The sequence below is a fragment of the Fukomys damarensis genome, unplaced genomic scaffold, assembly GCF_012274545.1.
Source record: "Fukomys damarensis isolate Sample0158 unplaced genomic scaffold, DMR_v1.0_HiC HiC_scaffold_5, whole genome shotgun sequence".
Lineage (NCBI taxonomy): Eukaryota > Metazoa > Chordata > Mammalia > Rodentia > Bathyergidae > Fukomys > Fukomys damarensis.
The window spans coordinates 83760335-83778943 of NW_022900917.1; the positions used below are offsets into that span (position 1 = coordinate 83760335).

The 18609-nt window shown below is 56.6% G+C and overlaps 2 protein-coding genes across 4 annotated transcripts in view; one reads left to right on the top strand and one right to left on the bottom strand.

Moving 5' to 3' along the window:
- Jrk (Jrk helix-turn-helix protein) overlaps positions 1-12369 on the bottom strand; it is a 29405-nt gene extending 17036 nt beyond the window's left edge. For 2 of the 3 annotated variants that reach the window (XM_033760900.1, XM_033760899.1), the window contains exon 1: positions 38-973. The gene's annotated coding sequence lies outside the window, so the exon portion shown is untranslated. Of the gene's footprint in view, positions 1-37; positions 974-10446 lie in introns of those variants that run through there. The other variant, XM_010639222.3, reaches the window with a different exon arrangement.
- On the top strand, positions 5506-7839 carry Psca (prostate stem cell antigen). Its single transcript, XM_010639219.3, has 3 exons — positions 5506-5863; positions 6998-7105; positions 7469-7839. The coding sequence occupies exons 1-3, from the start codon at positions 5812-5814 to the stop codon at positions 7678-7680; spliced, it is 372 nt and encodes a 123-aa protein (XP_010637521.1). The 5' UTR covers positions 5506-5811; the 3' UTR covers positions 7681-7839.
- Positions 12370-18609: the final 6240 nt, after the last annotated feature.

An 18609-nucleotide genomic window follows, 5' to 3' on the forward strand; every position in this document is an offset into this window, starting at 1 on the left:
CGCCCCACCCGCCTGCCTCGCACCGGGTTTTACTCACCCGCGAGCGCCGAGCCGCAGCCGTCCACCGGAAGTGCTGTCCGCTGCCGGTCCGCTCCTCGAGGCCTTCCCCCGGTCATTTCCGGGGTTGCTCTAGGCAGGGCGGAGGACTCGGCCTCAGTGGTGTGTGGGAGGCGAGCCCGGGCTGAGCTGGGGCTAGAGGCGAGGCGGGAACCCTGCGGGTTGGTCTCCCCTTTCGTAGAGTTGGTGCCAAATTACGAGAGCCCTGGTGTTATGAGAAGTGGAAATACTGTTTTGAGTGAGGCTCAGTAGTCCGAGAAGGGTCGGCGCGGAAGGCCAGGCAGGTCTGAGCAGGGAGCTCCCAGGACCTTCCTACTTCCCTATCCGCTGAGTGCCCTGGCCCGTCTGGCCAACCTGACCTGGAGCCTCACCCTGGCATAATTGTCTCTGATGAAGAGATTTGAAATGGCTGAGCTGAAGAGACTTCAGTGACATTGAGACTTGAGTATTTGCTGCGATGGAGACTTTGGGGGATCTTGAGATGGGGTGAAACTTTGAGAACTGCAGAGGTGCACTGTGGTGGGCTGGATGATGACCCAGGGCACTCACATCCCAGCCTCCAGAACCTGTGAACGTGGGGCCTTCCAAGGCGGGAGAGAATTGGTGGATGCCAAGTTAAGATTCCCAAGATAAAGTTCTGATTATCCAGTGGTCATCACAGTGTGAGGCAAGAAGAGCAACGTGATGGCCAGGGCAGAGGGGCTGGGGTCACACAGAGAGGCGAGGCACGTGTTCTGAAGAGGAGGGAGCGGCCCCAGCAGAGGAAAGCAGGTGGCTTCTAGAAGCGAGGAAAGCAAGGAACAGATTTCTCTCTTAGAATGTAGCCCTGCTGACATATTGATCTTATCTCTAAAGGTCTCATTTCAGACTTCTGACCTTCAGGAGTGTAAAATAATAAATCTGTGTTTAGTCTACCATGTTTATGCTAATTTTTTCCCATCGCTATAGAAATGCATACAGATTTGGGGGACTTACTCCTCCTCACTTCACATCCTTCCTTTTGCTCTCAGGATCCTATTCTGCCTGCTTCTCTCTCCTCACTGCCTTGCAGGTTTCCAGCTGACGGGACCCACTCCTTAGCTGTGTTTGCTCTATCTGTTCGCACTGCCCATGTGGTCTCCAGTATCAGGACTTTAATACCAGGAAAGAGGGTGGCTCCCATGTCTCCTGCCAGGACCGCCCCCCTCCACTGAAATCCAAACTACCATCTACCGCACACCCTACACAGCTTCCCAGCAGCACCTCAAAGACAGGGTTTCTGAAACAGTCCTCCACTTCCTGCCCAGCCCTGCTCCATCCACAGCTCTCCCATCTTAGTCAGTGGCAACTCCACCATCTTAGTTGGACCAGAAAACCCAGGAGCCCCCTTGACTCTCTCTCCCTCGTACCTGATATCCAATCAGCCGGGATCTCTGATTGGCTCTGTCCATAAAACTCATCTTTTTTACCTCTCCAGCTGCTGACCCCTTGTCCATACCTCCAGGATCTTGCAGGTTCTTCTTTCCTGTCCCTGCCTTTTTTTTTTTTTTTTCCGTCTTTATGCCATGATCAGCTGTCAGCTGTTGCATAGCAAACCACCCTAAAACTTACTGCCTTGAAACAGCAACCACCCCATCTAGCAATGGTTCTGTGGGTCAGAAGTTGTACACTAGAATTAAATATGTTTGACAGGAGGAAATTGAGTTACGGAGCATAGCAAGCACGTGGTGGGATTAGAATCCAAGATCCCTGGAGTAGCTCCCTCAGCAGGGTTCCTGGTACAACCAGGTCCCAGATGTTGGCCCTACTCCAGTGCTTGTCTCTCTGCTGCCACCCTGTGGACCTGGGACTGAGTGCACCTCTCAGACCTGCCTCCCAGATGGCAGGGGTAGGGGCTTGGCACAGAACAAAGCCTAGGGCATTACTCTGGGACCCTCAGGCTACCTCTTAATGGTGAAATTCACTCTGGAGAGGGTCATAAAGAGAAAGAAGGAAGAAATACAGTGGTGTCCCCTGGAGCCCGACACAGAAGTTCCCTCACTAAGCTATGTCCCAGTGCACAGGGTCATGGCTCCAGACCAAACCTGGACAGCTGCAGCAGATCTAATGGCCATTCACAGCAAATTGGCCTGGAGAGTATCAGTCTCCTTGCTCAGGTTCTGGAGGCTCAAAGTGAGGAATCATCAGCTACCAGTCCTTCCAGGAGGGTCTTAGGTCGTGTCCCAAGCAGAGGGGTATTTGTGAAGCCCACTGCCCAGTGGTAGAGAAAGGAAACTGTCCTAGAGGCATCTGGAATCCCCTGGCTCACCAACCTCCAGGAGGGAAGAGTGGGCATGAAGAACATGGAGAGGCAGAGGGGCTACTGGTGGAGCTGAGGGCTGAGGACAGGGGTGATGCCCAGCAGGAGTGGGTTCAGGGCAGGGCCACTGATAATGCTTGGTGAGACCAGGAAAAGGTGCCTCATCTGGGTAAACAGGGGTCATGGGAGAATTAGAGACAGAATGGTGGTGGGCTCTGAAGGACTGTACTGCCCAGCCTGTTGTCCAGAAAGCATTCCCGAGATTCAGTCCCCCAGTGTCCACTGAAAACCTGCTCAGGACACCTCACCTAAGACCCTCCTGGAAGGACCAGTGGCCGGCAGGTCCTCATTTGAGACCTCCAGAACCTGAGTGAGGGGCATTTCCAGGGCCCAGGTCCCCTTCCACACAAAGGGCTGCAGGCAGAGGGAACAGCTGCATGGCAGGGTCAGCCCACGGGCTTGGAGGAAGACTGCAGGAGGCCAGCTACACGGGGGCTCATGGTGACAATACCTATGCTTTATTTGGGGAGAGCAGTGATCTGCCCAGACTGACGCACACTCGTTCTCCCCCAACATTCTTACCACACCATCATACCCATACCCATGTGACTTGTATGGCACAATCACACACCATCACACTCACATGTCACATGCACACACAGAGACCTCGTAAGACATGGCCTTAATGGGGGCAGCTCCAAGGGTGACCCTGAGGGATCCGGCTGCACAGGAGTTACACCCCTCACCTGCCAGTGCATTGTTCCGAAGGAAAATATCTACAGCTGTGTAAGCAGAAGTCAGTTGTGGTTTTGCATTGAATGTGCCACCTTAATTTTTAAAACTAGCTCTATATGAAGTAAAAAATTCAGGCAAATGTTATGTGTGGTTAGGCATAGGGCTTCATGGCCTGTTGGCAAGGACTTCCTGCTAGAGGTCTACACCCAGGGAGCAGCAACTTCTGTACTATGTGAACAGGTAGGAGAGCCCAGCGGGTTTGGGCTGCACAGCCAGGCAGGTGGGTGGAGGACTAAAACAGAACAGGAAAATCTGGAGTCCCAGGAAGTGACTGGAGTGCAGGGGACCAAAGCTAAGGGTGAGTCATGTGGACACCACACCCAGACCCTGTCCACTGCCCCTCTGTGACAGAGCTTTCCAGGGAGTAGGACCACTAGAGGATCCAGGCTCAGTTTAGTCTCAGGGGCTGCATTCAGTGTGTGCCCAAAGCACAAGTGATGAGGAACTGTGGTCAGGGTGACCATGGTCAGGACCCGCTGTATGAGCATACCAGGGCTCAGTGTGTGACCAGGGTCGGAGCTTAGGGTGTGACTGTGATCTTGGCTTATTTGGGGACCAGGGGCAGAGATCAGACTAAGCCGAGTGTGGGCTCACTGTTGGGCTGATCAGATTTCAGTCTGTGGTCAGGGTGAGACTGCAGAAAAGTCACAGTCACAATCGTCAATACTTGAGCTGTGGCCATTAGGCCATCTCTAGGCCAGCTCCCACCCTTGGCTCTGCTGACACTGGAGGCTGGGGATTATGTCCTGTGTGATGCAGGGTGCTGAGTAGATCCTGGGCTTCGGCCTGGGCCTATTCTACCCAGTGCTAGCCCTGGGACAGCTAAAACTGTCTCCCGGCCTTGCCAAATGAGCTGAGGAGAGGGCAGAATTGCCTGTTCAAGAACCACTACCTTGAAGTACTGACTTGATATCAAATCTGATCGGCAAACACATCCACACCTGTAAATATTTGGAGAATGAATGTTCAGGCTGGTGCCGGGTGCAGGGTACCTCCAATACAGAGACAGATAAGGAAGGGTCCTGTACTGGACGGTGAGTCCCAGAGGACTGGGGCTGGGTGGGATGAGGGGTCAGATAGGCAGCAGTCACACAGAGAAATAGCCAGGCCTTGACACCTGACTCATGGCACACGGACTGCCCTTGGCTGGAGGGAATGTTCAGAGAGAAGTTCTGGGAGGGGAGAGAGGACAAGACAGTGTCCTGGGGAGGCTATACTTGCCCTGTGTGACCTTTAGCAATGCCCCCGCAGCCTCTTCACTGTGAAAACAGAGAGCTTCCAGGGTGAGCCCAATCTATGAGGTATTAGGGAGCTGGGCAGGGGAGATCCCCAGGCTTGGAGCTGCCTGATCCTAGGTGGAAGCCAGGCTGGTTGGTAGGCATTGCAGAGTGCCAGGGTGAGGGGTGTGGGTCTTGTGTCACTCCTGATGTGTCATCTCCGTCCAAGACTTCGGTGACTCTAGGGAGCTGTCCAGAAGGCTGGGGGTGGTGGACTCCTGAAGCTCCCCCTCCCTGCCACACCTTCACCATTCGAATGCTCCAAGGCCCTTCTCAGGGGACATGAGGTGGGGGAGGAAGAATGTTTAGGAAACCAACAGGACAGGAGAGTCCCAGGGAACTCCGGGATGTCCCTCAGCCCTGAGCAAGTGGGCAGTGCCCTGGCTAGTGCTTCTATCCACTAACATCCAGCCAGAACAGTGGCATGTCACAGGGGTCATTGGAAGAGTCTGGCAGGGGGACATAGAGGGGCTCAGAAACAGGGACCACAGACAGCCCACAGCCCACAGCAGCAGGGAGCCACTGGTGTACCCTGGGCCTGGTAGCAATATGGAAGGAACAGGGACCAGCAGCTGGCTGGGGAAGGCTGACCTGCAGGGACTGGGCCCTCTCATAGCCACAGCCACCAGGGCCCAGGCATCAGGGTGCTGGAGCGGGAGAGGGCTTGGCCTCTATGCCTTCCTGCTGTGCCCAGGTGCAGAGGAAGTGGGGATGGTGAAGCACATCTGCAGTGCCTGGGCTCCTGCTTCTTCCTTCTCCCTGGGCACTATAGAAAGCTGAACATTTCCCTGAGTTCCAGCTTGTGGGAATTAACAAGGCACTGAGAGTAAAACCTCAGCCCAGGATGGCACCCACTGCTCCAGAAAGGTGAGCCTGTAGCTGTCCCCAGTGGCCCCCCCCCCGGGGGGGGACCACCCAGGAAAACCCCACCCTGTGACTCCTGCTAGTTGCCAAGACAGCATCCACTGCTGTTCTGTCTGGGATCCTCTCTCACTGAGGCCCGTCAGCCAGTGGCCCACAGGCCCCAGGAGAGCAGCACAGCTTCCCTCAGAGCACAAGAGGCCCCAAGGAGGGCCCTGTTCCTCTGCTAAAAGACTGGGTGGGCCTCGAGAATGTGGTCTCCCTCAAGAAAGGGTTTCTTCTCAAGAGTGTGGTCTGGTCCCACTTGGTAAGGCAGGAGGCATAATCTGGGGTCTGAGGACTTGCCAGTCTTCCTGCAGGGAGAGTGCCCCAACCTAGGCAGGACCTGCTCCACCCAGAGGCAGAGAAAGGACAAAGAGGTTAAGAGAGAGTTTGGGAGTGGCCCCAGCAACCTGTTGCTGTTGACTGGCTAGTGTGGCTTCCCCTGCTGGCTGCTGCTATATAAAGTCCTCCTGAGGCCTGCTCCCCTGAAGACTTGTAACCATGAAAGCTGTCCTCCTTGCCCTGCTGGCCATCGGCTTGGCCCTGCAGCCAGGTGAGGCTTTGGCTACCATTGGGGCAGGGCTGGGAAGGGATGGGGGTGTGAGGACAGAAGGGGGCCCCTGAGGGCCAGACAGAGGGGAGGAGGAAGGGAAGAGGAGGGCAAAGGAAGGAGGGTCTCATCCCACCTGGTACCTTGGACAAGTTCTTGACACATCTGAGGGGCAGGTTTTGGAGGTGGCATGCCTACTTTGCACCCCTTGAGCAGCACTGGCTCCTAGAGGGACAGACAGATGGATAAGGATGCTAACCAACAGCCTAGGAGGGCAGGGGCCAGAGGCCTCAAGCTACAAGCACCCCAGGCGGAAGGGGGGAAGAATGGGTTGTGGACCTAAAGGTCACTCCCGAGGCCATCACTGGCTTCTGCTCCTCCAGCTGGAGCAGTGGCCACCCAGGCTGAGGACCTGTGGAGACAGGGGTGTCTGCTCTGCTCTGGCTCAGCCCTCCTGCCAGGTGTCCCCGGGCACTTCACCAGCCTGCTCAGAATCTCAGCTTAATCTTCTGGATAATAGAGAGGATTAGGAAAATTGCTGCTGAGACCACTGGAGCACTAAACAGGGAAAGGTTTGGGTGTACTGAGGGCAGGGCTGGGAATGCAAGGCATGTTTTCACAAGCTTTGCCCTTTTCTGACGAGAGGACACTTAATTGTGACACCTGGTATGTGGGGGCCCCACCCCAGAGACGTGGCCCAGGGGCTCACACACAGTAACCCTAGAAGGGGCTAAGAAGCCAGCTGGGATTAGACAAGGACAGGTGAGCGGATGTCTGGTGGCAGGGGGAAGGGTCTTGACAACCCCTGGGGGCCAGCTGGCCTTTCCAGGTGCTACTGGCAAGTCCTGGAGCTTCTCACCCTTCCCTGGAGGGAGCACAGGCACCTAATGAAGACTTTGGTCTCTAATGGTGGGAGGTGGTGCTTCAGTGCCATGAGCAGAGGCAGCAGGGGAGCCTTTCCTGGGAGGAGGAGGTACGTGGACCTCTGTAGAGGTGGCCCAACCTCAGAGGGATCCTGTCTTCCCAGGTCTGGAGGGGCCTGGGGGAAGTCCTCTAAAGGAGGCTGGCAGACTCTGGGGGACCCCCCTCCCCAGCAGGGTTTGGCAGCCACTGAGTATCCCGCCCTCCCATCTGCAGGTGCTGCCCTGCAGTGCTATTCCTGTACGGCCCAGATGAGCAACCAGGACTGCCATAATGTGAAGAACTGCAGCCAGACTGAGACCTACTGCTGGACGTCCCATGTCCGTGAGTGTCAACCTGCTGTGCTCCCTCCTCTCCACTGGCAGCTGCTAGAGAGCCTGGGCCTTGTCCCTGCCACTCCACCTTCTGCCAGTCTACTCACTTACTCATCTATCCCCAAGTGCCTGCTCAGCTTCCTACCTGTCTACCCTGTGCTCAGGGTACTTAGCTCCAGGCCCTGATGCCCTGGGCACTTAGATGTGGATAAGACCAAGCCCCTGGCATTGGGCAGCTCTTGGTCTCATGGCCAGCCTGGGGGATGGGGAGCTGGAGCTCCCGTTAGAGGAGGCACAGGGTGGAGGGATGGGGCAGGCCTAGACAGGTGAGTCCCAGGACCTGTCCTCAGCCAGTGGTCACCATGCCCTCCAGGTGCCATTGGGATCCTGAAACTCATCAGCAAGGGCTGCACCTCTGAGTGTGTGGATGACGCAGACAACTACTACGTGGGCAAGAAAAACATCACTTGCTGCTCCACTAATCTGTGCAATGTCAGCGGGGCCTATGCTGTGCAGCCAGCCACCACCCTGGGACTGCTCACGGCGCTCATTGGGCTGCTTCTGTGGGGCTCCGGGCAGCTGTAGGCTCCAGGGATGGTAGTACCCTAGCCCTGGGGTTCCTCACACACCTGGCCCAGTCTGCCCTGACCAGTCCCTGCTGTGGCTCCCTCCAGGACTCCTGTCCAGTGGCCCTCTAGTGACATGAACTAGTGTCCACTCTAGTGACATGAACTGTCTGCAGCTGCCCAGTATCCCAATGGGCCCTCCATCTCTGATCAGGCACCTCCTTCTCCAGAGTGCCTTTCCCTCAGCCCCCTCCAGGAGCTGAGCCAGGTCAGTGTGGGGCAGCACTTGGAGGCCTAGAAATGGCTAAGAAGAGAGGTTGGGGAGCAGTGGGGGCTAGATGTGAAGCCCTGATAGCCCCTCATGTTCAAGGGACCTGGGGAACGGCAGCTCCAACACACAGTGGGTCTTTAATAAACACCTCTTGGGTAAGTGGGAGAGAGCTTCGTCTTTTCCCTAGTACCTGGTAGGCATCGGGTAGAGGTGAGGGCTGTGTCTGGTGTGGATGTGGCCTTGACATCAGAGCTGTATGAGGGCCTTGGCAGGAGCAAATGTGGGGTACATGGAAGGAAGATATCCACAGGGGACCAGGAAGCTTTTCTTAGGGCTCCTAGCCCTTGCTATGCAGCCCTGAGCATGTGCCAAGTGTCTCTGGGCCCCAGTGCTCATCTGTGGCCTTCCTTGCTATGATGACAGTCCCAGAACTCTCACCGGGGGAGGGCTCCTGGTGGGAGGGTGTATCACTCAGCTTTCCCATCGTTGGGACACAAACCTGACACCCTACAATTTAAAGGCAGAGAGGTCTAATATGACTCAGGGTTTCCAGGGATTTAGCCTATGGTTGACCGGCTCCAAGGCAGAAGTATCGTGGCAGAACAAAGCTGCTCAGTTCATGGTGGCCAAGAAGCAGAGGAAGAGGAACAGCACTAGAGAGGAAGGGGCCAAGGACCAGATAGGCTACCCAGAGTCATGACTCCATGACTCACCCAGACACACCCAGCAGGGTGCTTTACCAATCGCCTGGGTGGCTTCCAAGACAATCACATTGATAGTCACGCTTAACCATTGCCCCACTAACTCCTTCAGACCTCACGAGCTTGTTTTCCAAAACTTTTGTTCTAAGAGCTGAAGGTTCGCAGTAAACACTGAGATGACAGGTCACCACCCTACACTGACCCCAAGGCCCAGACTCTGCCCTGGGCTGCCTCGTTCAACCTCCTGTGTTCCTCTGGGTAAGTCGGCCCAGGCCCTTGGGCTCTGGAGGCTTGTTGGGAGGACATGTCCACCTCCTTCCTTCCCTGGTCCTGGAACTTGGCCTGCCTGTGCTTTGGGCTGGGGACAACTGGGGCCCCGGATGGGAACCTGCAGTGGCACTTCCAGGGAAAAGGGGGCCCATGGAGGCTTAGGGAAGGGAGGCATTTGCTGCTTGTATCATGAACTGAGCCAAGGTCAGAATTTTGTCCTGGGACTCTGGGGGGGCATTGGGGAGCCCAGAAATCATGGGGCAGGAGTCATGCTGAGGATGAGCCAGGCCAGAGGCCCCAGGGTTTAAGCCAGTGCCCACCTGTGTATGACCTCAGGCAGGAGGCTTCCCTCTTACCTGGGGATGGGGGAGCATACAGCTTGCTCAGGCCAGTGTCTGAGTGACTGTGAGTGCCAACTGCTCCCTTCCCCTTCCCAACATCTTCCTCCACACCAATTTGCCTGGCTCACTCCTGTGGAGGAGCCCTGAGCTTAGCTTCCCGAGGCCTACCACCTCCAACCCCAGCCCAAGGCATGTTCAGCACACAGGCCTGGCTTCCCAGGGCCCACTCCAGACGCAGCACTTCACATCCATTGAGACTGCTTAGGCTGGTGCTTCCCAAGGCATCATGTTTCTGGAAACTGCTGGCTGAGGCTTGATGATCTGCTTTGGTGAGCACCCAGGGCATTGCCTGAGACCCTAGTGCCCTGCTGCGCTCTCGGCTGCTCAGCACACAGTCTCAACACCTGCTGGGGCCCAGGTGCTGCCCTTGGTACTCCATATAATGGGTCAACCAGGATTGGCTGGGTTCTGCCCAGCTCTGCTGGAAATCCTACAGCAACGATGGCGAACTTTTTAGAGCTTCCAATGATATAAACAGCACACTTTGACACGTGTGTCATAGGTTCACCACCACTGCCCTACAGTCACACCAGGCCATTGAGCCTACAGGGCAGTGCAGGAGACTCAGATGAGCAGGATAAACATATATAAAGAGCTGGGAGAACAACATAAAGGTGGGAGGAGGATCCAACGCTGGCATGGCCAGGAATGCTTGTTGGAGACCTGAGAGTTCAGAAGGGATGGTCACCTTTACTGAGCAGCACACAGCCCATGAGAGCCCACACATAGCCACACTCAAGAGGGAATCCTTCTCCCTGGAGCTGGCACTGTACCCAGGCAGCCCACCTAGGCCCTGTAGGATGGGAGTGCCTAGGGTGGGTGACTGTTACTAAGTGGGTGGTACAGGGACAAGTGTGACTGATTTTTGGGAAACACCTGATAGGCAGTGAGCTCTGTCCTTGGAGCTATCCAAGCAGACTCAGGGAATTAGGAAAGCAAGATCCTGCTCTACCACAGCTGTGGGTCCCAGAAGAAGATGGACAAAGGATGGTGATACTTCACTTTCTTTACACTGAATTACAATTACCTTGAGAGAAGGCAAGAAAGGCACCCAGACCCTGAGAGGTGGGAGGCCAGACCTGTGGCCCACTCATGGCAGGAAGCATCTTTAGAGCTACAGCTTCCAGGATCTGGAAATTTACCCAGGCCAGCAGGGTCCAGTGGCCACCCAAACTCTGCTGCTCCATGGCTCAAGCTCTGCTGGGTGGCTCCTTGAGACCATCCTCTCCAGGTGCAGAAGCCAAAACTGATGCAGCAGCTGCTAGAAGTTGAGCAGGAGGCCTGCCCCTGGTGGTGACGCCTGTCACTACTGTACACACTGGAGTCCTGGGGAAGCAAAGGGATAACGCCCTGCCTGAAGTTTCTGTCCACACATTGTGCAGGCTCACACACCCCAGGCACAAGCTGTAGAAGGGGCTTTCTGGTCCAGAGCCCAGAAATCTCCCATCTGACTTGGACTCCTTCCAATCCCCCAGTAAACTGCTGGTAACCCACACCAAGATGCCACATCCTTGTGAGAGAGCAACATGGCTGGTGTTGGCAGGCAGAAAGGTGAGGGTCCCTCAAGCATTTAAGAGCATGGAACACCTGTCATGTGATGGCCTGGGACACAATGGTCAGCAGGTACCCTGTCCCTAAGGTCCAGCAGCATGGAGATAGGCTTGTGCAATCAAATCTGTGTCAACTGGAGGTCAGCATGTTTGGGGGGTTGGAGTGAGGGGGATTCCAGGAGAGAAGGGCCTTGGACCTGGCTCAGCCTGGGGATTGAGGGATCAGGGATCAGGGAGTGCACTCAGGGAGCCTGCAGAGCTCAGGTCAGAGTCCAGCAGTCAGATGGGATACAGTAATCAAACTGAGTGACAGGACGCTGGACTTGGAACACGATTAAAAGGCTCTAAGGACAAGTCTTCAGTCCTCAGCCACCCCTCCCCAGATGGCTCTCAGAGCCCAGCCAGGACTAGGTGGATGTTAGAGGGACAAGTATATGCAATGTTTGGGGGCAAGTGTGTGCAATGTTTTCGCTGACAGGCAGTGTGTGCTCCTGGTCCCTGCTACCCAAGCAGAGCCAGGGATCTAGGAAACCTAGATCTGGCTCTGTTACAGCCGCAGGTCCCAGAAGCAAAACTGGAAAATTCAGTGTCTGCTATTAAGGGAGACAGAGACCAGCGGCCCTGCCACCCAGCACAGCGTGGGACAGTGGCATGGGGCTGCTCAGGCCATCTGGCAGTGTGTCCCCTGATCCTCCTCTGTGAGTACACGAGCCAGGCTGCTCCAGCCCCTGAGTAGGGCACAGCGCTTCCTCCTGGGCCTGCCTCCCGGGTCACCGGCGTTCACGGCCATCGAAAACCCTCTCGGGTCGCTCCTACTCCCACCCACGAAGGAAAGGGACTATGTGAGGAACGAGCGTGTGGGACAAGACTGTGCCACGGCCAGCGCCAAGGACAGACACCTACGACGAGGCTGCTGAGTCACTTTCATCTGCTCCTCCCCCGACACCCAGCGCTGCCAGCTCGGGTTTCCAAAGGGGGTGAGGGGACGGGAATGCTTGGGATCGGAACGCTTGGGGTGCCCTTAGGGGTCCTCAGGATCTAGGAAGTGGGGTGAGGGCCGGGGGGGCGTAAAGAGGGTGCAGGCTGGGCCTGAAGTGTTCGCCCGGGGAGAGGGCGGATCCGATTCACCCCGCCCCTCCAGGAATCCGCTAGGCCTCTTAGCTCTTCAGGGTCGGAAGGCCCAGAGCAGGCGCACTGGAACGCCCTGGAAATCCGCGGTGTCCCATTTTCCTTGCAAAATCTGCTGTCTAGCCCGGAAATGTTAGATCCTTTGGGCCGGCGGGCGCCTCCGTCTCAAGAGCTAGCGAGAGAGGCTGCGGGTGTCCGGGTCGTCCCGGACCGGCAGCGCCTGCAGTGTTGAGAATGGCCGCCAGATGCCGCTAAGACACTCAGAGCTCTCCGACTCCCCCTTCCCCTTCCGGGAAAAGCAAAGCTGCGAGGGCCGGTAACGTGGGTCGGACCACCGAGGGCGCAGGGGTGGGGTGTGGGAGCGGAGGGCGGGGCCGAGGCCAGCTGCGTGCGTGTTCAGCAATTTCAACATCAACTTCAAGTATCTCTCCATTAGAATTCTGCAACTTAATTGAAGACATGATACTTGGTCTCTATGGGCCTGCAGGCCCGAGGCAGATGGGAGCAGGAAGATGTCCCGAGACTCAGGAGAACAGTGGCGGATGAAGCCACTACTCTGTAGCAGTATATTTTATTTTTTATTTTTTGGTACTGGGGATCAAACTCGGGACTTTGTGCTTGCAAGGCAGGCATTGGAACCACTGAGCTAAATCCCCGGCCCTCTGGCCGTAGTATATTTTAAAGATCATGATCAAGTAAGATTTATCCCTGGATTGCAAGCACAGTTCAACGTTAGAAAACCAATCAATGTAGCCAAGTGTTGTGACACACACCTGTAATCCCAGCACTCAGGAAGATGAGGAAGGAGGATCCCTGTGAGTTTGAGGCCAGCTTGGACTACATAGTGAGTTCAAGGTCAGTTTGAACTACATGAGGAGACCCTGTCCCAAAAAACAAACAAAAGGGGTGAGGGATTTAGCTCAGTGGTGCCACCGCCTGCCTTGCAAGGTCAAGGACCTGAGTTTGATTCCCAGTATACATCGTACAGCACCTGTGCAAGCGCAGGGTGAGCAGCCCCCTCCCCCGGAAGCCCTGCTGCCAGCCTTTCCTTTGTGTCTAGGGCATTCCTTACTAGTGCCCTCTTGGGGGACCCCAGAGCCCCTAAGTCAGCTCGTGTGTCCGCTCATTTAGCTGGCATGTCTCGGTTCCATCTTCCTCTTTTCTGCCTTACCAGAGATGCCCAGGCTGTTCTTGCCCCTAGGAGGCCAAGTTCTCCTGCCCTGTAACCTGCAGTGCTGAGCCACCCTCTCTGGTGCTTGGTTCTAAACATGGGATGGGTGCAGTTTCTTAGGGGGTGGGGTTTGGGGCATTCTGGGGACACAAAGAACCCCATTGGCGCAGCTTGGAGCCGAGGGACTGAGTCCTGGTGCCAGGATCTTGGGTTGGGCTGACTTGAAAGCTGCAAGCCTGTCTGCCTTTCCAGAGATAGGAAGAGAAGGTCCTGTCTGCCTAGCCTGAGGCCCTCCAGGGGCTGCCTGCGCACAGCTGGCTCCAGTGTCCTGGCAACTGCAGCCCTGGGGACACCTAGGTGACAGTGGTTGCCACAGGCAGGCTCCTGAAAGATGCCAGGATCCGCCCCAGCCCTGGCCTCACAGTCAGTCATGAGGGGCCATATCTGAGTCGGGAAATCGGGCTCAGGGGCCCTGGCTGCTACCCTGTGGTCACAAGCACAGCCCCCTAAGTTTTCTGTCTTTGTTGAGTCAGGAGCCCTCTGAAGGGCCTGGATCTTTCTGTCCCCACAGGGGCAGGTGCTGGGCTCTGCGTGTTCTTTCCTGTGTCAAGAGTCCAGGAGGGGTGGCCTCAAGGTTGTCAGTGCAGGGGTTAAGGATGTCTACCCAGGGACTCTGATATCTTTTCTTTGAGGGAGGGTGACATGTTCTGGCAGGGACTGGCCAGGGGTGACATGACCAGGGAAATAGCTGGATCTGGTTATGGAAATTGGGCTGGGAGAGGTGGTCCTGAGAGTCAGAGGTAGACTCAGGAGCAGTGCCTGGACTGGACCAGCCCTGGGAAGGTGCATATCTTAGTTACTTTTCTCTTGTTGCTGAGACAAAATACCTGACCTACCCCCAAAGTTAAAGAGGGAAAGAGTTATTTAGCTCACAGTTTGTGGAGATTTCAGCCCGTAATTGGCTGGCTCCAAGGCAGAGTGGCACATGAGAGAGGAATGTCACAAAGGAGAAACAGTTCACGGTGGGCAGAAGGTAGCAAAGCAAGCAAGTCACCTTAACAGCTTCTTTCTGCCCCTTTTATATTCTATCTAGGCTACCAGGCTTATGGCATTGCCAAACCAATCAGTGGACTGATTTAGTAACCACACACCTCATTCAGTTACCTCTGAAAAAGCCCACCTATGACCACACGAGGCTTTGAGGGGAACATCTAGACACAAGCCATAACAGTGCAGTTCCTTCTTGTCTCATTCTGCCATGTGGCCACTCACCCTGAGGTAGGGTGGTCATCTGTACCCTCCTCTCATTCTGTGGCTTGCAAAGCTGTCTGTGAAACCTCTAACCCCTCAGGGTGCCTGGGGTTTGAGTGCAAGGAGGATGAGGCTGGGCATCTCCCACACAGCCCTCTCTCTGCCCTGAATCTCTGCCCTTCCCAAGGTGGTGGAGTCCTCTCTCCTCCTCAGCAAGCTTTTCCTGGTTCTGGGGATCCAGAGACCTCACACAGGATGCCCAGTGTGAGCTCACAGGACCCAGGAGGCATGGGGCAAACATCTGAGAGGGGATTCCTGGAAGGTTACTGGGGCTGGGGAATGGTATGGGTAGAGGCCTGGCTAGGTGCCCCTTGCTGTCCCTCACTCATCCTATAGCAGGTACCTGACAGAGCTTTCCCCTCCTGCTCCCATGTAGGTGGAGCCCCCCGAGCTACCAGAAGACCTGAAGCACTGGATCACCTACAATGAGGTCAGCAGCCGGCTGCTCCGTGCTGAGTGTGGGCTCAGCGAGGATATCAAAGACCAGTGACTGCTGCCTCCACCGCCCCCCACCTCGGCATCAGCCTGGGGGCTGTTGGTCACCTATCCAGCCTGTCAGTTGGACTATTCTGCAGAACAGATGTACCAGGCCAGGCTCCTATCTGCAGTGGCCTTGTAACAATCCAACCACCTTCACCTGCTTGATCCCCGCTGTGCTGGGCCCTACCTATGCTGTGCTGGGGATGGGGTAGCATGGGCACCTTAACCCAGCTCTGTGCCCTAGCTGGGGATAGATGGGCAAAGGGGGATTGGACAGGGACCAGGGCTGGCTCTGGGACCTGCATATGACTCAGGGACAGCAGAACTTCTGATTGGTCAGAGCAGACTTGCCACACAGCTCCCTGTGGCCTCTATGAGGGTGGGAAAGCCTGGAGAGAAATCAGGGACATCGGAGGCTGGGACTGGGGGAAGAAGCACTTGGAAGGAGGATTGACTAGTGCCTGAGCCACAGTCCTCAAGGTTCCTTTGTACAGAGTTGGCCTCTGCAGCCCCTTCTCCTGTCAGGCTGGGTGGGGCTGGGACTTTTGGCCAGGAGGGAATCACATGGCACCGGGGCTCCTGGGGGGGCAGTAGGCTTCCCCTGCTGAGGGCGCCCAAGTCAGGAAGGGCATACAGCTGGACAGGGGCTCAATCTGCCTGTGCCCATCAGGACTTCTGTGTGACCTCAGGCTAGACCCTGTCCTCTCTGGGCACCTCAGGCCTTTCACCCCCTGAAGTTGTGTCTGAGGCTGCCTCCCTGGATGGGAAGGGTCTTTTTGCCTTCTCTGTTTTACGGGCCCCTTGCTGTTGTCTGGCCAGGATCTGCCTGCAGCTGATCTCAGCACTCCCTGATGAGGATGCTGGGATGCTGGCTGGGGAACCTGGGCCTGGAGCAGTCCACCATTGCTGAGGACTGAAGGCCAAGTGGGGCCAGCCTGAGGCTCTGCCAGTGCTCCCAGCTCTCAGAGGGTGCCCTGCTAGCTGGGGCAAAGGCCAGGAGTCCTGCCTGGGGGTGCTCTTGCCTGCTCAGGGATGTTGCCTCTGCCTGTGCCCCTCCTTGTGCCCACTGCAGGGACTGCCCTGTAGCTCCAACCCAAGCTTAAGTGATGAGGCTCCTCATCCTCCTCTTGCCTTACATCTATACGGGAAAGCTGCAATCTTTGTTTTAAAGCACAAAATTAAAGAATTTTGAAGGTGCATGTGATAGAACGTCTTCATTTCTGAACCCTACCCACCCACAGCAGAGCCCATTCCTAGGAATGTTTTCTGTCAAAATTTGTGGGGTTTCCTTGGACATGGGGATCAGGTTAGCAGGGCAGGACTTGTCTCTGTCCCAAGGAGGAGGTATTGAGCCTGGAAAGGAGTGGCCCAAAGTCCCTGGCAAGCCTGCCCTGGCCCAGGATCTCTCCTTTGGAGTCCCAGGACAGGACAAGGACTGTGGGATCCTGGAGTCATGGGGCAGGGTGTGGTTGCAGTTGGGGCACAGGCTGATGACCTCGGTGACGGGAGGGGGGCTGAAAGCATAGGGGACATACTGCAGACCCTCCAGGTTGGGGCAGTGGGACCCCCGGGACAAGGTGGCAAGTTTGGTCACATAGCATAGGGGCTCCTGAAGGGGCAGTAGGCTTCCCTGCCCAGGCTCCATCCACCCAGCTCTGGGGGGACTGGGAAGGACATTGGTGAGATAAGTGGGCCTGGAGAGGGAAGGTACCTCACGAATGCTCACAGAGGTGCCTGTGGCTTAGGTAGTTTGCACTTGGGAAGGGTGACTGGAAGGCCCTGCCTTCCCACCTCTGGCCCTGGCACTTCTCCGAGCCCGTGGCACGTGGAGATCCACTGGGACCGTTTTTCTCTTCCTCTGAGGGTGAGGCTAGAAGGGTAAGGAGGCCAAGGGCGGAGCGCAGACGGAGTAAGAAAGTGCGGCTGAGGGTGGCAGGGGTCGGCGCTTAAAGACACGTTTCCTAGTGGGACTGCAGATGGCCCCAAAGGGCTGGGGGGACCTGGGGGTAGGGTCGGTGCTGTGAGGCTGCAAGATGAGGCGTTTAGGTCCCGCTAGGCACCATGCCAAGGTGCCTGGACTGGAAGGGCGACCCCAGACCCGGAGTTCTAGGTTTAGCAGCGGGACTGAGATGCGTCTGTCCGCGCGCATGCGCAGTGGGTAGGTGAGCCGACAACCGCGGGGCAAAGCTTTCCTGGTTCCTTGCTGCCCCCACAAGCCAGGCGTCTTAGCTTCGCTCGGGGTGGAGGTCGCAGCCTGGGAAGGGGGGCCGGGGTCCTCGCCGGCCTGCAGCACGCGGCCGAGGAGGGGTCCTTGCGGCCATGGAATGAGGACTCTAGCTCTGCGCCGCAGCTGCAGACGCAGTGTTCCGCCTCACCACCAGGTGGTGACATCTGCTCATTCAGTACCGTGAGGCTCCAAACCCAGGGCCAGTGGTCTCTGGAAATTCATCCATAAACCAGAGGGCCCGGGCTGGGAGAACTGCAGGCGGGGTGGGCCCAGGAGTGTGCTTTAAGGGAGACATGCCAGGCAGGGCCTGCTGCTAAGGATGGCGATTCCTGGGGAAAGGAGCTCACTTGGGGTGGCCTCTGGGTTTCGAGGAAGGAGGAGCTCTCACAGGGGTCCTGAGGGACCCTCCCCAACTTTCTGGTTACTCCCTGTGCCCGTCAGGTGTCCCAAGCCGGCCAGCTGATGCTTCACTACTGCCTTAGCTGCAGTAGGTAGTGGGAGGAACCCCGAGGACAAGCCCAGTGGCCTCTGACACCTGAGGTCCCAAGATCTGCTGGGCAGAATTCAGATAGTGTCTAGCCCCCAGCTAGGAACTGAGCTTGGGGAGGGGCATTAGGGTCCCCTGACTGTGCCCCATGGCAGGTAAAGCATGTGTGGAGGGAGAAGAAGGAGTCTGAAGGTCAGGTCTCCTTAAGGACCCCCATTCATGGGGCCCAGCCCCTGCAGACACACAGCTCCCTCTATCCTTTGCCTTTGGGGACAGCTCTGGACAGTGCCCACTGGAGTGCTGTGGGTCCATCATGGCAGGGAGCTAGCCCTGGCTTCAGGGCCTGGGAGACAAGCTGGCACTGGCGACAGTCTCATCTGCTTTCCCCAGCTGTCCTAAGGGGACAGGCAAGCTATTGCCAGAGGGGGTGACTAAGACCAATGGAGAGGCCAGTTGCCAGACAGGAAGCAGACAATCTGAGCCTCCCTGTGCCTCCTGCTCTTTGCCCTCCTCACTGCAGCTTCTTTAACATTGCCAGGCTAGGCAGAACCAGACAGCCCCACTCCTGGAGGAAACCAGATCCCAACTCTGAGCTTCTTTTCCACTCTGGGTGGAATGACCCCCAGAGTTTGAGGGGAGGTTCTGGGGTGGGGGATAAGGTTCCTGGAGCTAACAACAGGTCCTGGGCTGAGACGTGGGCTACGTTTCAGGAAAGGCAACCCAGGCAGCATTTGTGCCCGTCTCCCCATCTGAGAAATGGTTCCATTAGGCCCTGGATGAGAAGGAGGTTCAGGTGCCCAGAACTTTCCAGGATTCAGCCTAGCTGTCCTGAGGGCCAGCTCTGTGGGCTTTGAGGGACCAGGAAGGACAGAAGTTGTCTCCACCCATGGTTTATTTATTTTCTACAAGCTTAGGGGTAGAGTAAGCGGCCTGAGGCCCACGGACATCTGC